Below are 23,764 nucleotides of genomic sequence, written 5' to 3'. Positions count from 1 at the left end.
ATGCAGCAGTGCACCAAAATAGTTCAAATTAAATAAATAAAAATATTTAAAGTTTAATTTAAACTTTAAGTGTCTGTACTCTGTACATTAAGATATACTCTTACGTTACATCAAAAGGAAGTATAACCATAATGACTGTACTTAGGTTTCAAGTATTAATTACCCATCTGTTATGATTTTTCCCCCCTTTCAGTTTCTTTAAGAGAGCATGGAGTCTAAAAATTAAAAGCCAATTAAGATGAGTTTAAGATTCAGGTTCTTTCACATTACAGTCAAATCACTCTAAAAATAAGCATAGTTTCATAGTTAAGTCACTTGGAAAGCTAGGAAATTTGACATATATTTCAAGAAAATTGTTATATACACAGAACCTAAACCGCTAAAGAAGTCTCAGCTGTACATTAATGACCTTATTTACTGTATTGCATCAACGTAAGGGACTTTGTTGTACTTATGAAGAAACTGAGGCCCAGCAAAGGAGAAGTGAGTTCTCAGAGACCACACAGGTATTGTAGGCCAAAGCCAGGACGAGAATCCAAGTTCCCAACTCCCAACCCAATGACCTCTATATATACTATGCTACTGCTTTCTTTGATTATGCATTTTTATCACCGGGATCAATTCATTCAACAAATACTTATTGATTACCTACTAAATGCCGAGCACTTTTCTGAGCACCAGGGATAAATGAATGAACAAAACACACACAAATCCTCACCCTCACAGGAAGATTATGAAATTAAAATATAATACCCTCTAAAATAAAAAATATACAATTGGAATATATGAAACTGGTGTGAGGGCTGCAAGTTCAGGCAGTTAAAGGAAAGGAAGGAAGAACAGGCCTACAGGAACCGCAGACTGGAGTGTAGTTTCCAAACAATGTACGGTGAGATGAATATACGCTTCCTTGTCCTAAATTGTTCCTATCCAGTTTGTTCTCCCGGGGAGGAAAGGATACAGGCAGGAGAAAGTGAGGATTATGAAGATATATGAAAGAAAATGAACAAAATGGGGTAGAACTAAGGTGTATCTCAGGGGCTAGAGGTCTTTTTCTACCTGAGCAGCCCTCTTAAAATGCAATAAGACTTTTTAAAATTGGGTGTTTGAAGATTGGGATGCCTAGAAGGTAAACAGGCATAAAACCAAGTAAAGGGGGAAAAGGACTACCACTGAGACATGAAAAGAAAGGTATAGAAAAGCACCTATGCTAGAAACCTTGGCACATACTTGACTCCCTACTCTATCTTCAATCAAACACCAAGTCCTGTTAATTATACCTCATAAATACTTACGAAATCCACCTCTTCTCCTCCTCCTTACTATCACTTCCTTAGTTAGGATTTCTAACATCTCTTACCTATATTACTTTCAAGTCTCCTAACAGATCTGCCTCCAAACTTGCTCCCCCAAATCCATCTTCCACATAAATGCAGTCAGATCTACTTAAAAGGCAAAACTGAACAAAATCATGATACTCCCCAGCTTAAAATCCTTCCATGTCTTTTCACCCCTACAAGATCATGTTTCTTTTTTTTGGCCACGCCACGCGGCATGTGGGATCTTAGTTCCCCCATGAGGGATCGAACGCACCCCCTGCAGTGGAAGCGTGGAGTCTTAACTACTGAACTGCCAGGGAAGTCCCAAGATTATGTTTCACTATCACCTGCAAGTCCTGCATCTGGCCCCTGTTTACTTCTGCAGCCACATTTCCAACCACTCCCATAAATTTTTATGTTCTTGCAATACCAAACAACTTTAAGTTCCTGTATATACGATGCTTTTCTCTTGATTCAGTGTTTGTTCATAAAGTCTCTTCTACCTTGGGTGACCAAGTGTCCCAGTTTTCCCTGGACTCTTCCAGTTTTAGCTCTGAAAATCTCATATCCCAACAAACTCCTCGGACTAGACAAATTGGGGTGGTTGGTTACCCTACTTCCACCTAGACTGTTTTATCCTACCCCATCAAACCCTTTCCTGGCTAGCCTGTACTCAACTTTTAAGCCTCAGCTCTTGTGTCACCTCCTTTTGACAATCTTGATTCCTTAAGCAATACTATTCTAAAAAGCTTTCTACAATTATGAAAATATCCTACATCTGTGCTGTCAATACAGTAGTCACTAGCTCCATGTAGCTACTGAGCAATGAAATGTGACCAGTATGATTGAGGAACTAAAATTTCAACTTCATTTATTAATAATTTTAATTAATTTAAAATCTGAACAGTCAAATGTAGCTACAGGCTGCTGTATTGGACAATGCAGTCTTAGACACTGGATTAGAAGTCCTTTCTTTATGCTTCCAGAATATTCCAAGCACATCTCTATCATTATACTCACCGAGTTTATACATTTTGTTATAATGATCTGTTTATGTACTTAACAATGCAACTAGATGGCAGGCTCCTGGAGGACAAGGACTTCTTCATCTTTGTGTCCTCAGTAATTGGCAAGTAGTTAGTTGCTCAGTATTGTAGTATATGCTCAATATTGCTTAATGAATCAGCAATATAATAAAAGCTGATCTGAAGATACCATACACCAAAAATCCCTTTCCAGGGACAGGAGTCTTTGATAAAGCTGGTAGCCTGAAGAGGCACTTAAAGCCTGAAAGGCTGAGAGGACACTAAAGTGACATAGTTTTTATGAAGTTCTATTCCACTTTTTTCAATTATGTCCAAACAGAAGCTCTAACCATATGTAGTGTCAAGGTAGACTGTATGTATACATGGCTTAAGAAGAATACAGCAGTACAGGTTTATGATATATCCCAACACTACTGTGCTTGGTTCCTGAAGATTTTTCAACTCAAATTGTTTTTAGGTGCCCACCATATACAAATAAAGTAGGTTTTGCTGGTTTCAAATAATTCAGAAATAAGTTAACATTCATCTGGTTTTGGAGGGGATAAAAGAAACAGGGTCAAGTTTCTTATGACCTTGATGTGCTTAGTTGGTAGGAAATGCTAAGATGCCTCAAGAAGCATAAACACTACAAGGACTTAAACATTTAAAGTCCTAGACAATGAAAGAGTTTTCAGAAATCCTGAAATGCCCATGTGGGTAACAGCAAACCTGATCTAATAGAAATGTTACCAACAGGGAAGCAATTTCAGGTACTCCCCAAGTTATGAACAATAAACTTGTAAATATCTCCATAAAGTCACAGTTAGGTTTATATACCTCCCATCTCCCCAGTAACCCCAATGCCCAATCTAAAGTTTTTCCATTTTCAGTTTTCTCCATTCCCAGCTCAGTTAATTGTAGCTCAGATCCTCCTAATCTCTCTCTCTCTCTCTCTCTCTCTCTCTCTCTCTCTCTCTCTCTCGCTCTCTCTCAATACCCACGTTCTCTTTTACCCTCTTTATTTTCTTTCCGGTCTTAGAAAATTATTAAACTCCTTCTCTATCTCTCTTCCATTATGACTACCAAACCCTGACTCTAATAAAACTGCTAGGCAAAGATTTATTCTATTCATTCTCATTATTTTAAAATATACAATTCAAGTTTTACAAGGATATTCTGTTAGACACAATGAGAAATGAAACATTCAAGTCCTTAAAAGTACTTAAAACATCCTTTTAGAGTTTCTATCTCTCATACTGTAATCAAATCTACTTTTCTTTAAGCCTCAATGATTTACGTAAATTTTAAATGTTATTTCCTAACCAATTTTGCTTTTAATTACCAGTAATACAAAAGAGGAACAAAAACAAAACCAACTATTGTCCCTAAAAATAAAGTTTTACATTACATTATGGGTTAAATAAGCTTATGAAGACAGGTTCGTCAATATAACCACCATGTAATACATGGTTTTATAAGAATAATCCAACTTCTAATAAACTGTATTGAAAAAAGTATCTTTTTTAAAACAACCTGTTTTTCCCTTATCAAGAAACTTTGTTTCCTCAAGTGAACAATTTCTGGGAAAGTCACATTAGTAAGTAAAATAAGTGCAAACATTTTATTTTGAAATGATGCTTTATATTGTTTATTAGCAGCAATCAAATATTTGAGCATAATGCTTCATGTAATTATGAGAACAGTTTCGGCTGAGATGATGCAATAAAAAAGCTAGCTAGTTAACTCGTAACTTCTAGTACCCCAAATAGTTAAGAGTATACTGAAATAAGTAAAAGTGATTGATTGGTTCTCTATTGCTCTGTGTGTAACTTAGCCCTTAACTGTTGTCAGTTAACTAGCATAACTCCTCTCAAAAAGTTGTTTCTTGGCCCCAATAAGGTAGGGAAGTCACTGTCTCAGTCTAATGTTATTTTCATCTCGGTGGTGTGTTACTTAAAAGAAGTATAGCTAGTGAACCTCCTCCTAAGGTTCACTCGCCCTTAGTTTTCTCCTTTGAGAAAACTCAACATCTAGAAGCCCAAGTCTTCCAAGATGGTTGTACTTCCCAACCCACCTTTCAACTATTATGTTGACATCAGGAGGGAGAAAACGTATGTCTAAAACCTTCTACACCTCCCCTGAAGATCTAGAAATTAAAGGTTCCAAGCGGAGTGCTGGAAATAAATATTCTATGTCATTCAGTGTTCACTTGTCCTGTGTGAACTATTCTTTATGCCATTCAGAACCTCAGGATTTAATATACAGGAGAATCATACCTCAATTCCTCCATTTGAAAGGAATTTTATACACCCTTTTACTACTGAACTTTTGGAATACACTCTCTATGAAATTTGAGGAAATTTCATGGAGAGAAAAAACTGGAAGTATAAAGGAGATATATTTATATTCTAGGATGATTTATTATCCAAGATGATAGACAAAAGGAAACATTAAAATTCTAAAAGGGAATACTCCAATTAAAAAGAAGCTACATTTCTTGTAGCTATTGGAATACACTAGTAGCAACGATGACATCCATTCTGACCAAAGAATGAACAAACCTCAAGCCAATCTATCACACATTTTTATTTGACAGCATTAGGCTTTGTACAATAAGATAATATAATTTAACTAAGAAAGGAACACGTCATCATTTACCTTAGTCAATAACCAGTGACGGGACTTCCCTGGTGGCACAGTGGTTAAGAATCTGCCTGCCAATGCAGGGGACATGGGTTTGAGCCCTGGTCCAGGAAGACTGCACATGACGCGGAGCAACTAATCCCGGGCGCCACAACTACTGAGCCTGCGCTCTAAAGCCCGCAAGCCACAACTACTGAGCCAACGTGCCACAACTACTGAAGCCCGCGAACCTAGAGCCCGTGCTCCACAACAGGAGAAGCCACCGCAAGAGAAGCCCGCACACTGCAACGAAGAGTAGACCCCGCTCACCACAACTAGAGAAAGCCCACGCACAGCAACAAAGATCCAATGCAGCCAAAAAAATTAAAAAAATAAAAAATAGGGCTTCCCTGGTGGCGCAGTGGTTGAGAGTCTGCCTGCCGATGCAGGGGACGCGGGTTTGTGCCCCGGTCCGGGAGGATCCCACATGCCGCGGAGCGGCTGGGCCCGTGAGCCATGGCCGCTGGGCCTGCGCGTCCGGAGCCTGTGCTCCGCAATGGGAGAGGCCGCAACGGTGAGAGGCCCACGTACCGCAAAAAATAAAAAAATAAATAAAATTAAAAAAAATAAAAAATAAATAACCAGTGACTTTTCTGTCAAAGAATATAAATCAATTAAAGTACTCACAGGGCAACTGGGTAGTCTGATCAAACCGACAGTTTGGGAGATGGGGAACATTTTCAAATAAGGAAGAGATGATCAAAATAGCAGATGCTTCTCTATAGATTAAAAAGTTAGGTATGCCATGACATTTCTATATTCTGAGTTGTCTTGAATGGAAGACCAATTAATAACATGCCTTTAAAATTTCATGTAGATTTGGGAGAAGCAAAATTTAAATGAAATGCCTGATACAGCCTTCTTTTATAGAAAATCCAAATAGCATAGATAAACATCTAGAATAAATATATTAATTCAGGGCCCCAAATAAATTTCAAAAATGTCCTCCCATATTTCCAAGTCACCAAGAAAGGAGATACACACCCCATTCAGCAAAGCTTCAGAATGCCTGCTCTCCCTTCTCTGGCCACCTTCTGTGGAATATCTCCCTCTCATCATAGTCTCTGTTGAGTTTCAACCTTATGAAGATTCCTAACACCCCCTGCCCTGCCACTACTGACCAAAAAGGAGGCCAATCCATAGGCTTACCCATGACCTATGGCATAAAAAGATGAGCTGAGCTAGTTGGATTCCTTCTACAGGAATTTAAACCAGAAAATCTTGGGAAAGTAAATCATTTAACTGTGGGAGCAGAAACAGCAAAATAGTAATGTAGAACTGGCTCTTGAACTTTAGCTCGTCTAAAAATTATCTGGGCAGCTTGTTAAAAAAGCAGGCTCTTGTGTCCCGTGTCCAGAAATTCTGATTCAGTAAAGCCTGGGAGTAAGACTCAGAACCCTTCATTTGTAACAAGTATCTCAAGCAATACTGATACGGGTGGCCTAGAGAGCACATTATGAGTAATACTGATATAGAAAGAACCACAGGAGACAAGCCAAAGTTAGGCACAGGCAAAAATTAAATGCTAGGGAAGCACTGCAGAGAAAGTGGGGAAGTTGAACAACAGAAGAGAGAGAAGTACTATAAATTAATAGTGGAGCCCAATGTCTGGCTTTATCCCAGGGCTTACTCTGCCTGCAGGAATTGCTTTAACACAGTTCCTGCCTTCCTGTAACCAATTAGTTCAGCTTTTCCTGAGTTCTGGATCACATATATCCTTAAATTCCTCATTACTTGAGGTAACTTGACTGCAGCCAAAAGATCTAAATAAAATTCATACATCAAAAGTAGTTTCTCTTTTATGAGACGGAAACGTAAAATAACCAAAACATCTGCTCCTGAAATTAAGAATGGGAAACATAAAAACTTCAGACACCTCAGTTTCAAATTAATGTCTCTATCCAAGACCATTATCTCTAAGAGCTTCACTTAGTGTTATCAATGACATTTTGCTTCTCTGAAACACTGAATATTGCTGACCACACCCCTCTTACTAAAAACTCCCTTCTTTCAAGGCAGCAATACCATTCTTTATAGTCACCCCATTACTGTATATATGTTTGCTTTTTTATAAATAAATTTATTTATTTATTTTTGGCTACGTTGGGTTTTCGTTGCTGCACGCGGGCTTTCTCTAGTTGCGGCGAGCGGGGGCTACTCTTTGTTGCGGTGCACGGGCTTCTCACTGCGGTGGCTTCTCTTGTTGCGGAGCACGGGCTCTAGGCACGCGGGCTTCAGTAGTTGTGGCTCGTGGGCTCTAGAGTGCAGGCTCAGTAGTTGTGGCGCATGGGCTTAGCTGCTCTGCAGCATGTGGGATCTTCCTGGACCAGGGCTTGTACCCATGTCCCCTGCATTGGCAGGTGGATTCTTAACCTCTGTGCCACCAGGGAAGTCACATATATACATATATATATAATTTTTTTTTACAGAAACCCAAGTGGGGAATCTGAGCAAAGGGAAAGTAAGGGTTGCATAATAACAAAATTGTAGATAGGGTCAGTATACAAAAATACATTTAACTGGTCTTATAAAGTTGCTGGAGATGAATAGCAAACCTGACTCTATGCTTATTAGCAGCCTGTCTCAAAGTGGAGGGAAAAACCATCAGTTCAAGCACAGGGTCAATAAGATAAAAAATAAATCAATTATTTATGAGAATCACTGCTTGTCTTGACATTGAAAACTACTAGAAAGTTTCCATAATTCCTCATCAAAGGGGTATCGTGTAATGTTGTAGATAATGTTCTCAAAAATAGTCCATAGCAGCACTACAGTAAATTTTATCTGAGTTTTTCATGACATGTCTAATAGTGCAAATGTCAAGGAGAAATAGAGTAGAAGCAATTTTATAAAGTCCAAAACTATATACAAGTTTAGGTTTACAGATTTCTGATAGTCTGGTTTAATTTAGGAGTAAAATTTATAAATCTACAGAATGGATAGGATGTTTGTCCTTCAAGCAACTCCTAACAAATATTATGTCTTGTAACTCCTATTAGATTTTGATAAGCAACTCTTCATAAATATTATTTCTTTTACCTTCTGATGACATTTTGGTGAGCAAACAATTTAAGGTAGCATTCCATGGTAAAATAATTTGAGTATAGATAGTTTGTGTTGTCAATTTTAAGGGTAGTGGGTAATGTGCCTTCCATTTTTTTTTTTTTTTTTGCATTACGCAGGCCTCTCACTGTTGTGGCCTCTCCCGTTGCGGAGCACAGGCTCCAGATGCGCAGGCTCAGTGGCCATGGCTCACGGGCCCAGCCGCTCTGTGGCACGTGGGATCTTCCCAGACCAGGGCACGAACCTGTGTCCCCTGCATCGGCAGGAGGACTCTCAACCACTGCGCCACCAGGGAAGCCCATGTGCCTTCCATTTTTATATCTTGCCTATCCTTTATAGCAAAGCTACTCCAAAGAATTACCCATGTTCAATGTCTTCACTTCCTCACCATGCATTATCTCCCTAATCTATACAATCTGGCTTCTATCCCTTATCATGCCACTGAAATTATTCTTGCTAAATCACTAATTATCTCTGTTTTGCCTCTTAGATATTTAACATCCAGCCTCTAACCCTTCCTGTCCTCTGAAACTCTCCCCTCAACTTCTGTGACACAACTCCTTTCCAACTTCTCTGGCAATACTTTTTCAAGCTCCACTTCTTCTTCTACCCCTTAAATTTCTATGTCACAAGACTCTCTCCATCCTCAGCTCTTTGCTTTTCTTACTTTATATGGTCTCCCTGTGTGATTTCATTTACTTTGTGGACTCAATTATAATTTATAATCATACGATTCTAAATTCTATTTGTAGTCTTTATCTCTCTGCCAGCTCCAAACCATACATCCAACAGTGTACCAAGTATTTCCGCCCTACTATCACACAGACACTGCAAATCTAACATGTTCAAACCTGAAATCATCCTCTCCTCTTCCTCATCCCAATCTGCAACTTCTCTGATATTTCCTCTCCTAATCAGAAATCTGGGCTTTTCCCCAGACTCATTCCTCTCTACATACCCTACATCTAAAAAGTCTGCAAGTCCTGGGACTTCCCTGGTGGCACAATGGTTTAGAATCCGCCTGCCAATGCAGGGGACTCGGGTTCGATCCCTGGTCCGGGAAGATCCCACATGCTATGGAGCAACTAAGTGCATGCGCCACAACTACTGAGCCTCCGTGCCACAACTACTGAAGCCCGTGCACCTAGAGCCTGTGCTCCACAACAAAGAGAAGCCACCACAATGAGAAGCCCACGCACCGCAATAAAGAGTAGCCCCCACTCGCCGCAGCTAGAGAAAGCCTGTGCGCAGCAATGAAGACCCAATGCAGCCAAATAAATAAATAAAATTAAGAAAAAAAAAAAAGGCCTTCAAGTCCTGTTACATCTACTTCCTCTATATCCATTGAATCTGCACCATTCCCATTGTCACTGCCTAGGTTCAGGTTCTTGCCATTTGTATGCCTAGGATACTTAAAAAGCCTCATAACTTCCCTGCCTCCAGAATGATCCCCTCTCTGATTTATCCTCCAAACTATTGCCAGAGTTGTCTTCCTTAAAATCTGATTTCAAATCTCTGTTTAAATCCCTTAATGGTCACGGGAAGACTTCTGCATACGTTAACCTCCTTACCTTAGTTTAATTTATAAAGATCTTTATGAACTAGGCCCTACTTATTTCTCTAGCCTTGTCTGCTTGTACTTTACACATACCTTCTTTTTTATTTGTTATACTAAACTATTTATAGTTCCAGGTATATACCTTGCTATTTGATCCTTCTATGCTTCTGTATATGCCTATCCTTCTACCGAGAATATACAAGTCTTAAAAATGCAGATTCTTGGGACTTCCCTGGTGGTGCAGTGGTTAAGAATCCACCTGCCAATGCAGGGGACACGGGTTCGAGCCCTGGTCTGGGAAGATCCCAGATGCCGTGGAGCAACTAAGCCCGTGTGCCACAACTACTGAGCCTGTGCTCTAGAGCCTGCAAGCCACTGAGCCCACGTGCCTAGAGCTGTGCTCCACAACAAGAGAAGCCACCACAGTGAGAAGCCCGTGCACCGCAAAGAAGGGTAGCCCCCGCTCGCTGCAACTAGAGAAAGCCCATGCACAGCAACGAAGACCCAAAGCAGCCAAACATAAATAAACAAATAAATTTATTTTAAAAAACTGCAGATTCTTAAAGTTATGAATGACTAGGTTCAAACCCCTTCTCTACCACTGACTTAATCCATCATACCACTGAATGACCAAGAGCAAGTTACTTAAACCTCGATTTTCTCATCTCTAAAATAGAGGTAACACTGTTCACTACCACATACCATTGTTAAGAGAATTAAAAAATGTCAAGTGCTTACTTCAGGGTGTTGCAGATGGTAAGAACTCAACTGACCAGTATTTTATTTATTTATATTTTTACTTAGTTAACGCACACTAAAGCTTCAAGATTCAGCTTAAGCATTATCTCTAAAAGAAAACCTGATCCTCTAGATTGGTTTGGATATCCTTTCTTCTTTACTTTGATGCCACTCAGAATATCTCTCTAAAAAGTAAGTATTGGGGCTTCCCTGGTGGCGCAGTGGTTGAGGGTCTGCCTGCCGATGCAGGGGACGCGGGTTCGTGCCCCGGTCGGGGAGGATCCCACATGCCGCGGAGCGGCTGGGCCCATGGGCCACGGCCGCTGAGTCTGCGCGTCTGGAGCCTGTGCTCTGCAACGGGAGGGGCCACAACAGTGAGAGGACCGCGTACCGCAAAAACAAACAAACAAGCAAAAAACAAACAAAAAATAAAAAACAAAAAAAGTAAGTATTACACTGCATTGATCTGTTTTTCCTCTTTAGACCTCTTAAAACAGCAGTTCCCAACCTTTCTGGCACCAGGGACCGGTCTCATGGAAGACAATTTTTCCACAGACGAGGAGGGTGGGGGTGTGCATGTGGGGATGGTTCAGGTAGTAGTGCATACGATGAGGAGTGATGGGGAGTGGCAGATGAAGCTTTGCTCCCTCACCCACCCACCACTCACCTCCTGCTGTGTGGCCCCATAATGGTCCGTGGTCCAGGGGTTGGGGACCCCTGTCTTAAAAGACAGATTTTTTTTCTACTTTGTTTCTCCAATGCCCACCAGGGTGACTGACACATACAGAGTAGATGTACAGTAGCATCTTGCCATGGAACTAAATGAATAGGCCATTTAGAACACATCTGATACCCCTACACTAAATTGAAAAGCTTTAACCAGAACAGAACACTTGTATAGTCTAGCCTGGTAGAGTAATCTCCCAGGATTTAACAGCAGTGACCTAGGCATAGAGACATAGTTTCTGAGCCAAATACACAATTTCACAACCATTTTGTTCTGATTGTAGAATCAGGAAGCATCATAAAGTATAAATACAAATCACATGCAGTCATTTATAAATTGTCTTTTTGGAACTGAACTACATTCTGTATTAAATTCTAAATTACACTGGAAAACCAAAAACATATAATTATTTTGCAGACTAGGTAAAATTACTCAGCAGAAAATTTCCTACATCTTGGTAGATCTCCATCACCAGTCAATTCTCAGTAAGGAAGCTATGGCAACAATAAATACAAGTAACTCAGACTTAACTGGAAATAATCATCTCAGAAAAAAAAAAAAAACAATACCCTTTTACAAACTATGCCAAGAACCTTCAGCCAAGTTCAAAAGCCATGACTGTCAACACCATTTCACTAAACTGAAATTTCAAACCTAAGAGCAAAAACAAGTAGAGAGAATCAAGTAAGATAACATATGCAGTGCTTTGTAGACCATAAAACTATACAAACATAAGTTACCACTACTAAATACTTTATTACATTTTCATTATCAAAGAATTTATTTCTTCCAAGAAACCTCAATATTTTGTATACCAATAACTCATCTTACCGATTTTCTTTTTTTGTTGTCGACCAGCTGACTCTGTTATTGTTTCCTTCTTCTTTTCCACTGTAAACAACATAGTAACATAGTAAAAATTAATTATGCATTACACAAAAGAAACAAAGGATGTTTTATCACAGCTGAACCAATGAAAGAAGCTTACAAGAAAGTTACATGCTGCCTTTGATTACGGTCATGGTTAACTGGTATGCTCCCACACCTGCTAACAGTAAAAGGTAGACACAATATTCTAAAAATCAAACAGCAATATTGTAAGCATCATTAATTAAATATCCATAAAGGACTTTATGAACACAAAGTCATAATCAAAACTGAGATGATTTTCAGACCATTAGCTGTAGGTGATTGCCTTAGGTAGAGTCTAAGCACAATTTTAAAATTCTGCTCTCTCAGGTGATTAATTGTAGTGCCATTCTCATATTCACCATAGAAGGTGGGCGTTCATTCATTCACTTACTGGCTACCTAAGTTAACAGGCACCATTCTAGGTAAATAAAAAGATAAACATGATCCTTGCCCTCTAAAAAGCAATTTAGTGAGGGCACATAATCAAGTAACAATTATAGTATAGAAAAATGGCAACACATGCACAGGGTAGGAAAATCAGGAGAGCCAAAAAAGCTAAGACCAATTTTTCTTGAGGTTTTTCAATTAATATGACGATAGAGTAACAGTAAGCTTTTGAAGAAGAATAGTGTTAATGTATTTATATTTTATATTTACTATCTTTAATCACCTATGAATGGACTAGCAATAGATACACCAAAAATTACCTTTACTCTATTTACATTTTCTGTTTCTTATCTTAGTATACTTCCTTTACTAGCAAATAGTACAGTATATGTATTATCTCTAAAAGCTGCATTAAAGAGAATTGGCAGGTAGGAATCTTTCCCTTAGTATATTAAGTATGCTGAATTCTAAAAGCAAAATTGGTGTTACTCCTTTATCAAAGAGATATAAAATTCAATTTAACTCCACTATTACAAATAAAATGGTAAAGTTCTGACTATAATAAAATGTGTGTGTGTGAATATATGTATTGGGTATCTAAGTGACAGGTACTGTTCTAGGTAGATAAAAAGATAAAACATGACATATATAGGGGGAAAAAAGAGGCTTTTTTTTTTGTTTGGTCACACAAGGTAGCATGTAGGATCTTAGTTCCCTGACCAGGGATCTAACCCGTGTGCCCTGCAGTGGAAGCTTGGAGTCTTAACCACTGGACCACCAGGGAAGTCCCAAGACAGAGATTTAGAATGAACTACTAGTATGAGATCATAAAAGGAAATTAAGTCAAATTCTACAAGATGTTACAGAAATAACACTTTAAAAGACAAAATGGACAGAAACATTGATGCTTTATTCTTTATCATTATTATTAACCAAAGAAACAAAAAATATTTCCCACCTCAGAAGGACTATAACACAGCTACTTGGCATTTAACCATGACTGCATAAAAAACAAGGGGAAAAAAAAAAGTCAGAAGGATAGAGAATAGAAACATAAGATGATACACAATGGACATTAACCTGACCTTCTAGCACACTGGATTAAGACTAGATAAATCTTTTCTAGGGATAATATAAATTAACCTAATGGTTTCTTAACCTCATGAAGTTGCGAAGAAACTCTTTTTGTTGATATTTATTCACCAGAACCTCACCCCATAACAAGAAATGGAGATACTGGACTTCCCTGGTGGCACAGTGGTTAAGAATCTGCCTGCCAGTGCAGGAGACACAGCAGGTTTGAGCCCTGGTCCGGGAAGATCCCACATGACGCAGGGCAACTAAGCCCGCGAGCCACAACTACTGAAGCCCGCACGCCTGGAGCCCGTGCTCTGCAACAAGAGAAGCCACCACAATGAGAAGCACGTGCACCGCAATGAAGAGAAGCCCCTGCTCGCAGAAACTAGAGAAAGCCCACACGCAGCAATGAAGACCCAAGGCAGCCAAAAATAAATAAATAAATAAATAAATTAAAAAAAAATAAAGGGAGATCCTTCTCTAAAAAAAAAAAAAACGAAAGAAAAGAAATGGAAATATCAGAGTTGACAAAAATAATAGACGTCTACTATGAAACACATTTTTTGCCCATGACTTGGTATTGCTGCGTTCTGAATTACAGAGTTGTCAAACAGTTTACAAATTACTCTAAAAGCTTTATCCTGTTGCACTGTAAACTAAAGAAATACATCATACTTTACAATAATTTGTACTTAATAAATGCTCTCAAATAAATAATTTTGTTACAAGAATCCAATTACATGTAGTACTTTAATCTTTCTCATTTACTGAAGTGTTCTTTCATTGGTCTATGTTATTAAAGTGACACAATGAAAAAAGACTTACTGACATTTAGAGCACACTCATAAGTCTAGTGACCAACTAAATCAAACAGCTTGGTACCTTTATGAAAGCATCTTTTGCCAAAGGCCCCACCACCATAGGACAGTTTTGTAGGTAACACCAGTATTCTCCAAATAATGCCTTGGATCAGATCTGCTCAAGATACGAAATCTACACCTAATTCTGATTCAAATATATTTATATTTCTTTGTATTCCTCAAAAACTCTACAAATTTTTTTTGAGGTTTTAATTATTTTATTTTTTTCATTTCATTTTATTTTATTCTTTTACATTTTGAGCCTGTGCTTCCCATCGCTTTATTACAGAACAAAGAGTAGATGCAATAGTAAGGCTTCCCTTCAGTTTGGTTTATTACTATTGATTGGTTTGTTCACTGAAATGTGTGAAAATATTTAGTCACCTTAAGTTCATTATTAGCTATCAAAGTTCAAAATGTACTGATTGATTCAAAATTGTTTCAATAGACAGAAAATTTCTACTTTTTCAACTGTGGCTGCCTACTTATTTATACTCATAAAGGAATTTTGTTTGCCTGAAGTTGTGAATAGATTAGATTTTTATATAAGTTTAAAATATCAGGTAGTAACTATTTTAATAGTCTACAAGTTGGTGATCATCCAATGAGAGCTGTCACTGGAAAACATTTTAAAGAACAGATACATGTATATGTATAACTGAAACACTTTGCTGTACACATGAAAGTAACATAACGTTGTTAATCAACTACACTCCAATACAAAAATAAAAAGTTAAAAAAATAAATAACCGAAGTAAAACACTCATTTATTTTAAAGAGTCAGTTTTAAAGATAAGCAGTGGTCTTATGCTTGCCCTCACTCCCTATTTCCTTCATTTCAAAGAGCAACTACTTTTACCTTTTAGCTGATTATTTTGATATTTATCCCTATATTCTTTTTTTTTTTTGCAGCACCAGTGGCTTGTGGGACCTCAGTTCCCCGACCAGGGACTGAACCTGGGCCATGGCAGTGAAAGCACCGAATCCTAACCACTAGACCACCAAGGAACTCCCATAAAGTTTTTTTTTTTTCCTTTTTTCTTTTAACCCCTATATCTTGAAATAAGCTAGTTACATCATAAAATCCATTGTTATAGTTGTAATTTTGGTTAAATGTGAGTTCAACATTTATAAAGTTATGACCGTGAAAATACTGTTCACAGGTAATTTATGTAGCAAACGATTTAACTTCCTGCAAGTTTTTCCTAGATTTATGGCATTTTAAAATTTGTTTGGTTGTCTCCATACTTATCATTAATTCAGCCCCAAATTCTTAGTTAGCTGTCTAAATCTTTCCTGTACAAAGTCAGATCATTAGGTATTATAAATTTTCCTGAAGAAGTTTCTGCTAGCACCCTCTTAGAAGCTCAGCCTCGTGCACAGCTGACATTCCTAAGAATGTCAGATCTAAATCTGCCTTCATCATCGTCTGGGCGATTCCCTTCACCTGAGTCCTGTGTTGGAGCTCTTGTTTCCTGGAGTTCATATCTTCCTCTTTTTTTTTGGTTTACTCATTTGTCTTGGTGTAGTGTATTTTCCAATAGTTGGCTGAGATAAAATTTTTTAAGGCCTTGCATATTGGATAATTTCCTCAAAGGATCCTTTATTTTCTGTCATTTCCATGTGACACTTTTTTATAGTTTCCATCTCCTGAAAATCCCCATCTGTTCATGAATATTGTCTACATTTTCCACTAGATCCTTTAACATGCTAATCATAGTTATGTACAAGTTCTATGCCTGGGCCATCTCTCTTTTTTTTTTCTTTTTTTCTTTGGTCACACTGCACAGCTTGCGGGGGAGCCAGGGATTGAACCCGTGCCCCCTGCAGTGGAAGCGTGGAGTCCTAACCACTGGACCACCAGGGAATTCCCATGGGCCATCTCTAAATTTGGTCCCTACAAACTTTTCTTGCCTAGATCCATACCAAATTTTGAACATAGAGTGTCAGAAGGGATTATGTTTGCAATTAAGACGTTTGTTCAAAGAGGGAATTTACCTTATTTCTTCTTATTAAATATCCCATGCTAAATAATAGTTATCCATTTGATTACAAATATCTAGAAGACAGTATCTATGCCCGTTCATTGCGTACTGCACTCATCATGGTGACCTCTACGGCGAGCAAGCAATCATATGTGTCAACTGATCATATAAATGAAAATAATACACGCTTACTGAGTTCTTGTGTTTTTTTTTTAATTGAAGTATAGTTGATTTACAATGTTGTGTGAATTTCTGGTGTACAGCAAAGTGATTCAGTTATACATATATACATAAGTTCTTTTGCAGATTCTTCTCCATTATAGTTTACTACAAGCTATTGAATATAGTTCCCTGTGCTATACAGTAGTACCTCACTGTTTATGTATTTTATATAGTAGTTTGTATCTTCTAATCCCAAACTCCTAATTTATCCCTCCCCCTACTCTTCCCTTTTGATAATCATAAATCTGTTTTCTATGTTGTGCATGTTCACTGAGTTTTGATAGATTACTTGGAATAGAGGACCTAAGACCATAAGAAAAGCCATGAGACATTCCAATCATCACCAACCTACCTCATACTTATCTTCAAAGCAAGCACATTAGTCAATTATATTAAAAAATACAACTATGGAAGCTTTGCCTGGCAACTATTACTTTGAATTTAGGTGTCAGGTGAAGGAGACTTAACTTCTATAATACAGATAACTAGAAACAAGGCAATTAATTGTGGATACTAAGGAAGCCCAAAATCTACAAAGCAAATTCATATAAGTATTTAAGGTATGAGAATATTAATCCAAACAAATTCGAAACTAAAGGTGTTTTGTATCTCATAAGACTACTCCATGATACATGTGATATGAAGAAATTTGTCTTTGGATGCCACTCCATGCTGGCTAACTAGTTTATGATCATAGCAGAACAATCCTCACAAAGAATACATGTGATGTTATGTTACAGAGATCATTTATTCTTTAAGCTATTCAACATGCTTTTATCAAGTAGTGAATCTGTGCCAGGACCTGTGTTAAGTGCTAGAGATACAAAGGCCTTTGCCCTCATAGAAATTACAGTTCAGTTGGGGAGAGGACATTATTTGAATAATAATAATCATACATAGAAAAAATTGTAATTATGATAAGTTCTCCAAGGAGAAGTATCTAGATAAATTAAGGTCCATGATCCAAAGATTTGATCCTGCTGGGGAGACTAAATAAGGCTTTGAGATCTGAAGAATGAGTAGGAGTTTATTAGATAAATGAGAAGGGAAAATTATTCCAGACAGAAGAAAAAGCAGATACAAAAGCCCAGCTCCATAGTAGGAAAAAGAAAGATTAGTTCAGAGGATGGCTAGAGAATAGAAAGTAGGGAAAAACATGACGCAGATGTGGTCGGAGAGGGAGAGAGGGAGGTACCCGACCACGCTAGACCTTGTAGGCCACACCTTTGTCCTCAAAGCAATGGGAAGAAATTGAGTGTTTTAAGAAGGGCAAATAACACAATCAGATTTGTGTTTTGAAAAACTACTCCGGGTGTTACTGAACAGAATACATTTGAGTGGCTGCAGGTGGAGCAATGAGGAGGCTATCACAGTAAATCAAATGAAATGTGATAGAAGTTTAGGCTAAGTGATGGTGGTGGAGATGAAGAGATGTGGAAAGATTGAAAACTCTTCAGGAGGACAACAGTATCAGGGGTTGAGAGTGGACTGCACATACAGGGTGATAGAAGGAAGTATTTGAATCGACAAATATTTATTACACATTTACCATGTTCCAGCCACTTTTCTAGGTGCATGGGATACATCAGTAAACAACAACGATAAAAAAAAAAAAAGAACCCTGCCCTAGTGAAGCATTCATTGTAGCAGATGAATGAAAACAAAACAAAACAGCAGGATAAGGAAGATGAGGAGCGGCAGTGGTACAGGAGGTAGGCTGACTGCAGTTTTAAATAGGGTGGTCAAGTTAAGACTCACTGAGGTGAGCTGTGAACAAAGATTTGAAGAAGATACAAGGGTTAGGTAAACAGATATCAGAGAGAAGAACATTCTAGGTAGAGGGAACAGTCATTAGACAGGTCCCAGCACAGGAGTGAGGCTGATGTGTAATAAGGAACAGCAAACAGGTCAGTGAGGGTGGAGCAGAGTGAATGAGAGGGAAAGAAGATCAGAGTCATAACAGGGGAGCTCTGTAGGCCACTGTAAAAACTTTGGCTTTTCCTCCGAATTCAAAAGGGACACCATCACAGAGTTATGAGCAGAGAAGGGACATGATCTGATATACTTTTAAAAAGATTATTCTGGCTGCTATCTTGGGAACAGATTACAGGGAAACACGACCACTTGCTGGAGGCTATCACAATAATTCATGCAAAGGATGATGGTGGCTGGGACTATGGTAGTTAGCAGTGGAGGTGATGTAAAGTGGGCAGATTCTGGATATATTTGAAGGCAGCCCAACAGTACTGGATGTAGGCTGTGAGAGAAGAGTCAAAGATAACTACACAAGGATTACGTCCTTATGTCCTACACAAGGACAGGATTACCACTGACCAAGACTGTGATGGCTACAAATGTAGCAGGCTTGGAAGTGAGGAACAGTGTTCAATTTGGACAGGTTGGGTTTGAGACATACATTAGACATTACAGTGGAATTAACAAGTTGATAGTTGGATATTTGAATCTTGCATTAGCAGAGAGGGCTAAGGATATAAATTTGGGGGTCACTGGCAAATAGAGCACATAAATGAGTTCATTAAGGGAGTGAGTATAGAGAAAAAAAATAAATTTTGGGTCACTCCCAACAACAGGAGGTCAAGAAGAGGAACCAAAAAGGAAACTGCAAAAGAACGACCAATTGACAAGGTAAGCGCAAAACCAAGAGAGTGTGGTGTCCTGAAAGCCAAATGAAGAAAGTATAGTAAGGTTTCTGGCTTGCACCATTGGAAGCAAGGAAGTACCATTCACCGAATAGGAAAATACTGGAAAAGGATCACATGTGTGAAGGTAAAGATAATGAGCTTGGTTTTAAATATGTTGAGGTGCATTAACAACATTGAATAAATGAAGGAACAGTAAACCGTAACTTAAAAGGCCTGAATTTGGTTTCTAATTCTTTGTTTGCTCTGAGACATTAATACACCATTTAACCTTTCTGAGTCTCAATCTCCTTTTCTAGCAAAGGAGAATAATTTTACACAAATGACCACAAATTGTTACTATGTGGATATTAGAAATGGGATGTTGTCAGAAAGAAAACTTCAAACTCTTATGAAGACATACAGAAAAGTCATAGAATACAGAAAGTCACAAGAATTTTAAGATGTGAAAGTTAGAGTTAATCTTTATAAGAAGGAAAAGGAGACTGAAAACCAAATCAAGCTTGTAAGGAACCATTCACATTATACCTATAGCAGCCCCCTCAGCTGTATCCTGTGGAATTCCTGTTTTATTTCAAAAACAACAAACTTGACTTGTTCTTAACCTTTTCCTCAAATACTCCTTCAACCATCAGACCCAAATGAAAGTTGGCTTATCCCTGAAGACACCACTTACCTTGATACCAATCATTATGACCTGTTGTTCTCCAAACACACCTTACTAGTTAAAATTTCCCTATTTTGCACATATGCTTTTTCCTTTGCCTGGAACTCCTTTCTCACCTCATCCTCTGTCCAAATTCTAACTACGCATGAAGTACTGCAAGGCAATCTGCATCAAAAAAGGTTTCCATGGCCCCTCACAACTGAATGGGGTCTCTTCTTTAGAACCACCACAGCACATAAGTACCTCTCTTGTCAGTCACTCCACTGAGGTTTGTATTACGTATTCTGCATAAAAGTAATATTTCGGGACTTCCCTGGTGGTGCAGTGGTTAAGACTCCGTCTGCCAATGCAGGGGACACGGGTTCAAGCCCTGGTCCGGGAAGATCCCACATGCCACAGAGCAATTAAGCCCGTGTGCCACAACTACTGAGCCTGCGCTCTAGAGCCGCAAGCCACAACTACTGAGCCTGCGTGCCATAGCTACTGAAGCCTGTGTGCCTAGAGCCCGTGCTCCGCAACAAGAGAAACCACCACAATGAGAAGCCCACGCACTGCAACGAAGAGTAGTCCCCGCTCGCCGCTACTAGAGAAAGCCTGCACGCAGGAACGAAGACCCAATGCAGCCAAAAATAAAATAAATAAATTTATAAAAAAAGTTTTCTTTAAAAAAAAGGTCTTATATTTCTAAACAGACTTCAGTTCTAGTCAGATTCACCTTTGTATTCCTATAAAGTTTTTATATCAGTTGATGCTCCTAAAATATGTACTGTGAACATGCACTCAGTGAGCCTGATGTGTTGAAACTGTTTTTAAAGGATGTTGCCATACTCACTTTTTTTTTTTTTTGCATTACGCAGGCCTCTCACTGTTGTGGCCTCTCCCGTTGCGGAGCACAGGCTCCGGACGCGCAGACTCAGCGGCCATGGCTCACGGGCCCAGCCGCTCCGCGGCATGTGGGGTCTTCCCAGACCAGTGCACGAACCCGTGTCCCCTGCATTGGCAGGCGGACTCTCAACCACTGCGCCACCAGGGAAGCCCCATACTCACATTTTTTGCTCTGTTTTTCCACTTCTGCCTTCAGTCTCTTGTACTTGTCTGTCCTGTAAACCAGGACCCAGGTTATACCTGAAACATTAAAAGCAGCACGCTAATAGAGAAATGTTTGGAACGGTCACAACAGCCTTTATTAGTGGTTACCGCTGGATAAGAATGGATTTCAATTTTTTGCTTTATATTCACCAATAGTTAACTTTTTTCAAACGTTAAGACAACTGAATCTTCAACCAAAACTGTGACACGATACGAAGGTGTCTTCACGAACATCCAAGTGAAACCTCCCCTAGACCGAAGAAACCTCGGCAATCGATTCCACACTACCCCTCCCGCTCCTGGAGGTAAGATTCCCTGGAATGGAGATGAACCCCACTCCCATCCCCGCCAAGGCTCGCGACCTCTCCCTAGGCTCGAGGGACCCAGGGCCTAGAATCCTTCCCTCGGGGACTGATCAAACGTCAGAGAAGCAGCCGCTCTCACCCTCGGCGAGCAGAGCCGTGCACACGGAGATAAACACGATGAGCAGCGTGTCTGCGAACATGGTGCTCATCTTGCGCTTCAGTCTCTGCACTCCCACCCGCCAGAGGGTAAGCGCTCGAAAGCCAGGGAAAGTGAAGCGAAAACGACTTTCCTAGATTTCAGGAAAGCCGAGTGACACACCGACTCTGTAAGCCTCACTTCCGCTTCCTGGGCGCAGCGCCGGAAGTGCTCCTCCTGGCGTGTCGCGCTACCGCGAGAATCCCGAGGAAACAGAGCTGCGTGTTTCTGGGGCTTACGGGCTGGCGCTCAGACCGAATCTCGCGAGAGTTGGAACTGAAGCAGCTGAAACGGAGTTACGGCGGCGGAACCTCGTCCGGTAGCGTTTGCCCGCGGTGGTGGGGGTTCTGTGATTTTTTCCTCGCCCAGAGTCCACTTGTTTTGACTCGTCTGCGTTTCTGTCTCAGCCCCACATCTAAGGTCGAGTAGGTAGTTTAGCGTAGGTTTGCGTAAAGTGGGGAGATTGACTTCCGCACACACGTACCGAATGCCTGTGTTTAGATGCCGGGCCACGGATTTGGGGCGCGAACGTCAATGAATCGTGGGCCGCTGGCTTCCAGGCACTCACATCCTAGTAAAGGAGAAAAACTTGTACATACGGTGTGATTAGGGTTTTAATAGAGGTATGACCAGAATGCTGCGGTGACCCGGTTGAGGGGGTGGTCAGAGAAAGCTAGTAAAAGGAATTGAAGCAGTCGCTTAGAGAAGTCTGAGTGCATTTGTAGAAAGCATAGTCTTTCCAGGCAGAGACACGGTACTTGAAAATACCCGGTGTGTAATAGAGCAGTGAGCGGTGTGTCTTGAGAAGGGGTCCTAAACCCAAATGCCCATCATGGTCAGGTATAAAGTATTTTACACTGGGTGGGCGTAAGAAAATGGTGGGAGGTACTATAATGAGCAAGGGAGCACTAACTTTATCTGAAGGGAACAATTGATCAACCAATTTCCCTCGGAGAATGAGCACCCAGTTTCCAATACCTTCCCATTTTTCAAGAAAATCCAAAAATCCTGATTTTATGTGAATTTTTAAAAGTTCAGGCTATAAATGCTGGTAACTCATTAAATTTTAAAATGGGTAGAGAAATTGTCTCATTAGCTTGGTTTCAGCCTTTTCAGCTTTTCCAGACTGTGTCTATGTGAGCGTATAGGAAAATCTGGAAGCTGGCTGAACTGTTTCCCCTTGACCTGTACTCTCTATCGTTTTTTTTTCTTTCCTCCTAAACTCCAATGCATTTTATTTATAATTTTCCTATAACACTATATTTGGCCTTTATTAGTCATATGTGCATTTCTTGTCTCCTCTTTACACTTAGTGGCAGAGACCCTGTCTCCTTTTAACAGACATTGAGCTTCTCTTCATGTGTCAGGATCAGTGGTAGGCACTGTTAAGGTTGGAAAGAGTGATTAAGATACTACTCCTGACTTCCTTGTAAGTTATACATTATAACAACATATACTAGAGGTGTCAACTGAAAAAAATCGCACAACCTGAAAGCTGGGAGTTAGATTTTATTCCGCGCGGACTTTTCTGAGGCCTTAAGCCCGGGAGGCAGCCTTTCAGCTCTGAGACACTGCTCCAAAGAGGTAAGGGAGGAGCAAGGATATATAGGAGTTTTTGCAACAAAAACCAGGTAGTTGGCAATCAAAAGATTACTACTGCTAATTGAAGAAAAACCAGACATCTCAAGTTAAGGAATTTAGCTGTGTATGGGAAGATGCAAGAGTCTGGGCTTATTGAAATCCTTCCTTTGATATGCACCTTAACTGTCTAGGGCCAGTATCCAGTTTTTTACTCCATCCTGAATCCCCTCAGGTTGCACCATTGGGGACAGCTTCAGTGGCTGACAGCTTGGTGACCAGCAGCCTGTTTGTTTTTCTCTATCCTGAGTTGCCTCAGGGCTGATGTGGTGGCTGATGGCTTGATGGCCACAATATCCTATGTTTGCTGATATGGCAGGTGACATTTTACATCCACAGAGGTACTCATAAAATGTTATGGGAGCACAGCTGAGGGCAAGATAGGTTCTTTCTGGAGGAGTTGGAAAAACTTCATCCCACTTGAACTATTCAACTTCGATGGTTTTTATTCAGCTTTGTATCACCCATGGTAAATGTTGAGGTGCAACAGAGCATGACCTTTGAAGTAAGGCTTGGTTTTCTTTTTCTGTTTTTTTTTTTTTTCTTTTTGGCCATGCCACGAGGTTTCTGATTTGAACCCAGGGCCCCAATAGTGAGAGCACTGACTCCTAACCACTGGACCGCCAGGGAATTCCCCAGACCTGGTTTTCAATT

General features: G+C 39.7%; 1 protein-coding gene across 4 annotated transcripts in view; it reads right to left on the bottom strand.

Annotated features, from left to right (window-relative positions):
* TMCO1 (transmembrane and coiled-coil domains 1) overlaps positions 1-21,627 on the bottom strand; it is a 47,436-nt gene extending 25,809 nt beyond the window's left edge. For all 4 annotated transcript variants that reach the window (XM_081226200.1, XM_081226198.1, XM_081226199.1 and 1 more), the window contains exons 1-3: positions 21,416-21,627; positions 20,930-21,007; positions 11,944-12,003 (exon numbers count right to left, since the gene is read on the bottom strand). In XM_081226200.1, the coding sequence (XP_081082326.1) occupies positions 11,944-12,003; positions 20,930-21,007; positions 21,416-21,485 (208 nt within the window). In that variant the 5' untranslated portion in view covers positions 21,486-21,627. The remainder of the gene's footprint in view (positions 1-11,943; positions 12,004-20,929; positions 21,008-21,415) is intronic.
* Positions 21,628-23,764: the final 2,137 nt, after the last annotated feature.

The sequence above is a fragment of the Mesoplodon bidens genome, assembly GCF_964165515.1.
Source record: "Mesoplodon bidens genome assembly, chromosome: 2".
Taxonomy (NCBI): domain Eukaryota; kingdom Metazoa; phylum Chordata; class Mammalia; order Artiodactyla; family Ziphiidae; genus Mesoplodon; species Mesoplodon bidens.
Note: the sequence above shows the minus strand (reverse complement) of the source record. Positions and strands in the feature narration are given on the sequence as shown.